At 40.9% G+C, this 9,870-nt stretch overlaps 1 protein-coding gene across 1 annotated transcript in view; it reads right to left on the reverse strand.

Moving 5' to 3' along the window:
• Nucleotides 1-9,069, reverse strand: part of SAMD13 (sterile alpha motif domain containing 13) — a 53,831-nt gene extending 44,762 nt beyond the window's left edge. The window contains exons 1-2 of the mRNA XM_059689044.1: nucleotides 8,824-9,069; nucleotides 7,347-7,431 (exon numbers count right to left, since the gene is read on the reverse strand). Coding sequence (XP_059545027.1) covers nucleotides 7,347-7,399 — 53 coding nt within the window. The 5' untranslated portion in view covers nucleotides 7,400-7,431; nucleotides 8,824-9,069. The remainder of the gene's footprint in view (nucleotides 1-7,346; nucleotides 7,432-8,823) is intronic.
• Between the last annotated feature and the right edge of the window lie 801 nt (nucleotides 9,070-9,870).

A 9,870-nucleotide genomic window follows, 5' to 3' on the forward strand; every position in this document is an offset into this window, starting at 1 on the left:
AAAACCTTGAGCTATCCTAGTTCAGTGGTTCTCAGAACATCAGCAACAACGTCACCAGAGAACAAGTAAGAAATGCAAATTCCTGGGCGCACCAGAGGCCTAGTGAATTAGAAACTCTGGAGGTGGGGCCAGCGATCTATATTTTAATACTCCTTCCAAGTGAAGCAAACCGAAGTTTGAGAAATAACTGGCCTAGCGTACTTAGCACAGACATTAAAATATTCTGCACTTACAAGACATATCCCATTTTGGAAAGGGAAGTCCTATCTTTGCTAAGTTATGGTTATATTATTAGACTAGAGGCCCAGCGCGCACGAAATTGTGCATGGTTAGGGTCCTTAGGCCTAGCCTGGCCTCCTCGCATGGCCTCTGCCGCCCTGCAACACTATGTGAAGCTCCACACTCTGCCATGCTCGGCCCCTCGACTGCTCTGCAAGGCTCCCCCCACCCCACCACTGCTCTGTGAGGCTCCCCCCACCCCACCACTGCTCCGAGAGGCTCCTCCCTCCCACCATGCTCCGCGAAATTCCCCCTGCCCGTCACTGCTCCAGGACCCGGGACTGACTTCCACAGCGGGTGGCCAGGACCCAGGACAGCAGTTCAGACCACGTGCCAGCCCCCATCCACCAGAGCCTGCTGCGTGTGCAGCCTGGCGTTTGGTCATCTGTTTGGTCGTTTTGGATGTTATGCACCTTGGCTCTTTATATATATAGATGTTTGTATCCATCTACAAATCTTGAAAACAAACAAAAAAAGGGCTTCTACAGCTGCACGCTTGCAGTAAAAGTGACTGAGAGCACCTCTGACAACCCAGTCACTGCAGTGCAGAAGAAAGCACTTGGGCGTCAGAGCCAGCCTTCATCTGAAACCCAGTCCCACCACTTAACTTACAGGCTGTGAAATCTTAGAAGGCCCTTAACCTCCTGGAGCTTTGATTTCCTCAGCTATAAAATGGGAATAATAACACGTACCTCAAAATAGAATTAACAAGGCTTACACAAAGTGCTAGACACATAGAAGGGACTCCATAAATAGTAGCCTTGTAAAACTGAAGCTCCGATCAGGAGCATGTGGCCCGTGAGTAAGGGCTATTATACTAGGCTTCTTTGGAAATGACCCTTTGTAACAACAGTACATTCCCCAGTAAGCAGCTATATTTTCCATACCTAGAAAGCAAATTGGAAGCAACTGTAAGCTCCAATTTTGGTAGATCTCAGAAATAGCATTAAGACACTGTGTTTAAAAAAAAAAAAAAAAAGACTATGTTTTAAGCCTTTGGGGATTCTGCGATATAATCTTACTGTGCCCTGTCCCATAGGTTAACCACTAATCACTTGTTGCTATACAAATTAACTGGAACTTCTATTTGTCTAGAATCGAGTAACAGGGCCCAGATTTACCCTTCTGCCTAAAACAACTAAAATATAGACAAAATATACGAAAGAATGACACTCAAGGCATTGGACATAGGCAATAAAAAATAGTGATCCCTGAGGGATGCGAAACAAGCAAGGTAAACTGTATCCAGTTACTACCTGGAAAATGATTTTAGGCTGTGCACAGGGTGGAGTCCTAGAAAAAGAAGAGCTACACAGAGAGAACTCTGGACATCTGAAGTTCTCAAGTACTTAGAGTAATGATTATCACATACAAGTGAAACTAACTGAGGCTAGAGAAAGAACCACTCAAAAAAAGTAGAACAATCCTTGGAGATCATGCAGGGATGGGTATAGTGTCTGTTTTCATCTGCCAGAGAGAAAAACCTCATAATTCAGGAGCATTGGCTAGAGCAAAGGTGAGTCTTACCTCGATGAAAGGGAAAAATACCCTTAGCCTAAACCATTCTTCTTCTTTTTTTTAAAATCCTCACCTGAGGATATGTTTCCCATTTATTTTAGAGACAAGAAGGGAGGGAGGGACAGAGGAGAAAGAGAGGAGAGAGAGGGGAAAGAGAGAGGGGGGGGGGGAGAGAGAGAGAGAGAGATCAACCAGTTGCCTCCTGACCAGGATTGAACCTGCAACCTGGGTATGTGCCCTGACCAGGAACCAAACCCTCTACCCTTCAGTGTACAGGACGGCACTCCAACCAACTGATCCACACCAACCAGGACAGTCCAAACAATTCTTAAAAGCAAGACTTAACAGGATCAAATTACCTGTTTCCTAGTAACATAAGCACATCCCAGGACAAAGATCAAGAATATTTATAGGAATACAAAATATCCAGCACTCAACAAGGTAAAATTCACATTATTGATATTCAATAAAAAATACCAGGCATGCCACCGCTATGGAAAACAGTATGGAGTCTACTCAAAAAATTAAAAATTACTACCCATATGACCCAGCAATTCCACTTCTAAGTATTTATCCAAATAAAATAAAAACACTAATTTGAAAATATATGCACCCATATGTTCATTGCAGCATTATTTACAATAACCAAAATTTGGAAGCTACCTAGGTATCCATCAACAGATGAATGAATAAAGAAGATGTGGTATATATTTATATATAATGAAATATTAGCAATAAAAGGGAATGAAATCTTGCAATTTGTGACAACATGGATAGATCTAGAGGGTATTATGCTAAATGAAATAAGTCAGAGAAAGACAAATACCATATGATTTCACTTATATATGGAATGTAAAACAACAAAACAAAACCAGAACAGATTCATTGAAACAGAACAAACTGATGGTTGCCAGAAGGGAGAGGTGTAAAGGGATAGGTGAAAAAGGTGAAGGGGAATAAGGAGTACACACTTCCAGTTACAAAATAAATTAGCCATGGAAATGTAGTGTACAGCAGAGAGAATGTGTGTAGTCAATAATATTGTAATTAACTTATTATGGTGACAGATAGTTACTAGACTTAGTGTGGTGGTTATACCGTAGGGTATACAAATGCTGAATCATTATGTTGTACACCTGAAACTAATACACTATTTTTTAAATATATTTTTATTCATTTCAAAGAGAAAGGGAGAGAGAGAGAGAGAGAGAGAGAGAGAGAGAGAGAGAGAGACATCAATGATGAGAGAGAATCACTGATCAGCTGCCTCCTACATACCACACACTAGGGGCCAAGCCCACAACCCAGGCATGTGCCCCTAACCAGAATCGAACCGGGGACCCTTTAGTCTGCAGACCAACATCATGAGAGAATTATTGATAGGCTGCCTCCTGCACGCCCCACACTGGGGATCGAGCCTACAACCCAAGCATGTGCCCCAACGGGAATCGAACCATGACCTCCTGGTTTGTAAGTCCATGCTTAACCACTGAGCCATGCCGGCTGGGCAGAAACTAATACACTATTGATGCCAACTGTAATTTATTTATTTATTTTTTTAAAATATATTTTATTGATTTTTTACAGAGAGGAAGGGAGAGAGATAGAGAGTTAGAAACATCGATGAGAGAGAAACATCGATCAGCTGCCTCCTGCACATATCCCACTGGGGATATGCCCGCAACCCAGGTATATGCCCTTGACCGGAATCGAACCTGGGACCTTTCAGTCCGCAGGCCGACGCTCTATCCACTGAGCCAAACCGGTTTCGGCATCCCAACTGTAATTTAGTATAGTTTTAATAACAAAAATTACCAGGCATGCAAAGAAGCAGAGAAATGTAACCCATAAAGAGAAGAAAAAGCAATCAACTGAAACTGAGTGAGAAATGACAGAATCTGTAGACAATTAGATTGAAACATGTATTATGTGTACATTTCATTTGTTCAGAAGCTAGAGGGAAGACTGAATATGTTAAGTAGAGACATGAAAGATATGGAAAAAGATTCAAGTTGAACTCTAGAGGTGGAAACTACATTGTCTGAAGTGAAAAATATATTGGGTGGGATTAACAAGAGATTATTCAGTTCTGAAAAAATATATTTGTGAACTTGAAGGCAAAGCAATAGAAACTATCCAAAATGAAACACAGAGATAAAAGACAAAAAAATTAATTGGCATTAGTGAATTGTGGGACAATATTGAGTGATCAAATATACTTATAATTGGAGTCCCCAAAGGAGACGTGGTGGGAAACCAAAATAAAAATTGAAAAATGGTTAAAAATTTTTCAAATTTGATGAAAACTAAGCCTACAGATAAAAACAAACAAACAGATTTTAAGCACCAGAAGCATGAAGAAAACTACACCAAGTCTCATAATTAAATTGCTTAAAAATCAATGATAAAGAATAAAAGTAAAAGCAGACACAAAATGACATACAGAAAAAAAAGATTTTTAAAAAGATTAAATGTTTTCTCTGAAGATCAGGAACAAAAGTAGGATGTCTAATCTCACTACTTCCATTCAACTTTTTATTGGAGGTCCTACTCAGTGCAATAAGGTAGGAAAAAGAAATAAAAGGCATCCACATTGGGAAGGAAATAGTAAAACTGTCTTTTCTCAGAAGACGTAATTGTTTATGTTAAATACCAAAAATCTACTAGAAGTAATAAGTGAGTTTAACAATGTTGTGGGATACAGGTAGATATAAAAGAATCAATTGCATTTCTAGATAGCAGCAAACATCTAGATAACAGCAATAAAAAAATTTAAATTTAAAAAGCAATACAATTTATCATAGAATAAAAATATGAAATATGTAGGGAAATATGAGAAGAGGTGTGCAAAACTTGCATATTGAAAACAACAAAACATAGCTGAGGAAATTAAAGAAGACGTAAATAAATAGAGAAAAATGGGTTGGGAAACAGAATATTGTTAAGATTTCAATTCTCCCTCATTTGATCTATAATTCAATGCAATGCCAATCAAATAACCAGTAGGCATTTTTTAAATAGAAATTGACAAGCTGATTCTAAAGTTCATATGAAAATGTGAAGGACCTAGAGGAGCCAAAACAAGTTTGAAAAAGAAGAATAAAGTTGGGTAGATAAGAAAAATTGATTTTGAGACTTATTATAAAGCTATAGTTATCAAAATAGTGTTGTATTGGCATGAATATCTACAAAATCATCAATAGACTATAAAATAGCGTCCAGAAATAGATCTACACATATATAATCAATTAATTTTTCAACAAAATTGCAGAAACAATTTAACAAATGCTGGAACAATGGGATATCCACAGGCAAAAAAACAATCACCACCATCAACAGAAATACTTTTATTCCTATCTCACACCATACACAAAAATTAACTAAAATATCATAGTCCTCAGTCTAAGAAATCATAAAAGAAAATCTTCCTGACCTTGGGTTAGGTAAGCACTTCTTAGATATGACACTAAAAACACTATCTATAATGTAAAAACTTGATAAACTGGACTTTATCCAAATGAAAATCTTCTGCACTTTGAAAGACACTAAAGAGAGAATGAAAATAAAAATCACATACAAGAAAATATTTTCTAATCACGTTTGTGAGGATACAGACTGGAATGCTCACATGCTGCTGGTGGGAACATAAAATAGCACAACTGGTTTGGAAAATAAGTTTGGCAGTTTCTGAAAATGTTAAACATACACCTACCATACAGCCCAGCCATTCCATTTCTAAATATTTATCCAAGAGAAATAAAGCATATGTCCACATATAGACCTGTTCACAAGTGGTCTGATTAACTTTATTTCTAATACCTAAAAAATGGAAACAACCCAAATGTCTACCAACAAGTGGAAGGATAAACAGTGAACAAATAATTATATATTTATACAATGAAATATTACCAGCAATAAAAAGTAATGAACTATTGGTACACACTATAACATGAATGAATCGCAAATTAATCATCCTTGGTGAAAGAAACTAGACCCCGTCCCGCCCTCGCTGAAAAAAAGTACATTCTGAAAAATTTCATTTGCACAAAATTGTAGAAAAAGTAAACTCAGCTATAGCAACATATCAGTGCTTGCCTGAGGATACGGAGCAGGAAAGGATGGTGGGGTTTGGGATATAGAATACAAAGCGTCATGAGAAAACTTTGGGGGTGACGGGTACATTCATTATCTTAATTGTAATGGTTTCATGAGTGTATGCAAATGTCAACACCTATCAAATCTTGTACTTTAAAGATTTATAATGTATTACATGTCAATTATATTTCAATAAAGCAGTTAACTTTTTAAATTGGTTAAAATGGAATAAAATTAAAAGTTCAATTCATCAGTTACCCTAGTAACAGTTCAAGTTTTTAATAGCCACATGAGGCTAGTGGCTACCATTGTGGACTTCACAGAACAGAACTTTGCCATCAACGCTCAAAGTACTATTGGACAGCACTGATCCAACGCATACATATAAAAGCACCTGTTCCCCCTGCATCTACCTACCCCAAACTTCAAGAATGGGAATAAGCATGTCAGCAGGACACTGATAAATGAATTACCTGGGAATTTTAAAAAGCATTTTTATTAAGTTTTATGTAACTTTAATGAACAATATACCTTCATTCATAAACACATAAAGCACAGTGTTTCCTCATTTAGATATTACAGCTTCTATAGATTACATTTAATTAGTTCCCCCCAAAGCTCAAGATGAAGGCAATTTTAAACTAAATGACATGGAAAGAAATGAAACAAATAACACTGGATTGGAACTTACTTTGTCCTTGTAATCAAAGTGGTTATAGCTTTAATATAACTCCTAAGTGAGAATATACATTTTTTCATATACTCACAGATGTCTTTGTGAGTTCACTTTTGTTTTGTTTCAGAATATGCTACACAATGCAACTGAATTTTCCTATTTAAAAAAAAAATCAAGCATATAACTCACAGCAAATATAATCAAAGTTTCAAATGTGAGAACAGACCTTAAAATAGAATGCTACGGTATACACTGAAATCTTAACCATGGAAAGAAAAGTTCATAAAATTAGGACAGGAAAGTTGTTAAAACTTAGTATTCTCGCTGAAGCTTTTGTCCTTCCCTCATTACAGCTCTCAGTTTTGAGAGAGGTAATTTTATTTAAAAAGACATGGAAATCAATAAAAAATGAAATTAAAAGACTTGAACTCTGTTTTCTGCCCCCACCGTTGTAGCCTATGGGCTTGGAAGGCAGAGTGTGCCTGCTCTGTGTTTTTGTTTCCATACACAGAATGCAGGGCTGAAATCCTCAGCCGTCCCTGTTCCAAAGCTGACCCACTGACCCTTTCTGCACAGTTTGGAGTCTGGTCACCTGTCTCAGACATGGAATATGGAAAAAGACTTTCGTAAGGGGGAGAAGGGAGGCTGGTGGCCAGTGCAGACCAACCAAGTACAAGCCCCCACCAGTGTCTTGTAGTAGATAAGCAGGAGTATAAAAAGAGAAGCCAAGTCCCTCTGTTGTTTGCAGAAGCAGAACTCACAAGCCAGTTTCACTTACTTTTTTACACCGACAGAGCCATTTTCCTTGTTTTCCATGTCAACAGATAGCATGGGAAGGCTGCAGGGTTCCTTTACTTCAGCAACTAATCAATAAGGGAGAAAAGCTTGTGTTTAATTCTTAGAAAGTGAGAGAAGAATATATATTCTGAACCGGAAACATAATGCTTCCTTCACAGCTTCACACCAGTGCACGTATGTTTGTTTAAATCTCCAGTTCCCTCGGCGATTGGAGAGATGTGATTAAACCTAAGGAGCTGGAGGAGTCGGATAGGGGTGCTTTCCTCTGTGCTGGCACTCCCTGCCTTGACAATAAGCATTTGCAAATGAAATTGAATCCTTGTTCAAAACAAGTTCTGTGTGAACTGGCACAGCTTCCTCTGGGTGCAAGCTCTCACTTAAGACATTGCAACTCACAAATGAGCCCAAGTCCTGGGGAAAAAAACCCACAAAAAACAATCCTTTTTTTCCTGCCCTTTCCCACCGTGGGCTGCACTTTCTTTTTTCTTATTGCATTTGTTTGGTTTGCTCCCACTCTTTCTATATTTTTTTTTCCATAGCAATGCCAAAGAGCACTTAAAGCTTTTGTCAGCAAGTATCCTCCTAGCTCACATACTCTCAATGAAAAAGCCTCAAAACCCTGGGAGATGGCCATGCTGGGAGCTCACAAAAATGTCAGATAGCCCTCAGCACAGGAAGCTGGTGCTGGTGGGAGCGTGTGCGTGTAAGAGAGGGAAGGCAGCTAATCAGATTTATGTTTAAAAAATCACCACAACATTCAAGGAGATAGAAAAGCATCCATCACTTTGTCTTTTTGTTTAGTAGGACAAGGACTGTGAAAAAAACAACAAACAAAAAAACCCCTCCGCAACTAATATGCAATTAGCAAGATGAAAAAGCTATGAACAAAACTGCTTTCAAAAAAACAAAAAACAAAAACACTAGTTCTGAAACGAGCTTGCTCTCGTACAGCTGAAGCCATGAATTAAAGACATTTCCTCTCCCATCACTTCACACTCCTCCTCCGGGGACGACTCTGACATGGCAAGTGCAGCCTTCGTGCCTCGCGAGCTGTGCCCAGTCCGAGGAGGAGGTTGGCAAACACTCCTGCGAGGGGCTCACCGCACCACGCGCACACTCATCACACTCATCACACACTCACACACACTCACGCACACTCACGCACACGCCCCCGCGCTGACCCTCCGACAGCCCTGGAGGAAGCCAGCCGCGCACCCAGGTGACCCGCGCGGACACCCCGCCGCGCGGCGGGGCCGGAGGCTGCCCCCGCCCCGGGCAGGCTGTCACTGCCGTGGCAAACTGTGGGCAGAGTCACCATTTTCTAAGCATCTCAGCGAACACCACAAAAACAAAACACTCAGAGGGATTCTCTGTAGCACCCCCCTACACGGTCTTATTAATATTTTCTCTTTCTTGTTTTTTTAGGGGAGGGGGGAAGAGTAAAAAGAAAAACCTACCTAGAAGCAACTAAAACATGTCACTTTTTTTTTTTATAGGCTTATCAAGAACAGCCAAAGAAACCCCAATGTTTTCTTTCACAAAGTAGGCTGGCAAAGGAATTCAACAAGGAGGGACAATTTGACACCGCGAAGCAGCACCGGCCTGGCGCGCGGCCAGCGTGACGTTGGGACTCGCACGCGAGCTGCACCAACTGCCGGGCGGCTCATGGCGGCCTTTTTAAAGCGACAGCGCCCTTCCCGCCCGCGGCCCGCTCGGCGCCGCCCGCCCCCTGCCACGCCCCCACGCCCCGCCCCGCCCCCACGCTCCGCCCCGCCCCCCGTGTCCGCCCCCCCCCACGCCCCGCCCCGCCCGGGAGGGCGCGCTCCCAGCCCCAACGCCTCTCCCTGCACCTGTATCGCGCAAGGAAAACCCAGCTGTCTCAGTGGCTTTACTTCCTCCCTCCCCTTCATTGGTGCTGCAGGATCAAGTGTGTGCTGCTGTTCTGAGCATCAATGTCATGTTTCAAACTCTCCCCCCCGCGAGAAAAAAATGAAGAGACATTAACAGAAAGAACCTGGTGCTTAGGGTCTGCTCTAACCAGTGGACCTGCAGAAGCGGCCGTCCTGAGTTACTCTCTCTTCCTAATACACTTGTGGACACAGTTCCCAGGGCTGGCTCTTAAGCAGTCTTCGTGAGGATAAGGAAAGCAATGCCCAGCAGAAAACCCTTTTACTTCATCGTGCAGGAAGTAACATATTTCAGAGGATGCACAGTGGGTGACCAGACCTCCTGAGAGCGCCCACATTCTTTCATTGAAGTAGTCATCCTACCAGATGAAATCAGCAAAAAATTCTAAATGAAACAAACCTTATTCTCCAACAAAACAATTCGCTCTGGGAGGTTTTTTTTTAAAAAATCCTCACCTGAGGATATGCTTATTGATTTTAGAGAGAGGGGGAGGGAGAGAGAGACATCAATGTGAGAGAGAAACATCAATTGTTTGCCTCCCATATGCGCCCCAACTGGGAACGGAACCCACAACCTAGGTATGTGCCCTGACCAGG

This window comes from Myotis daubentonii, chromosome 3 (assembly GCF_963259705.1).
Source record: "Myotis daubentonii chromosome 3, mMyoDau2.1, whole genome shotgun sequence".
In the NCBI taxonomy this organism is placed as follows: domain Eukaryota; kingdom Metazoa; phylum Chordata; class Mammalia; order Chiroptera; family Vespertilionidae; genus Myotis; species Myotis daubentonii.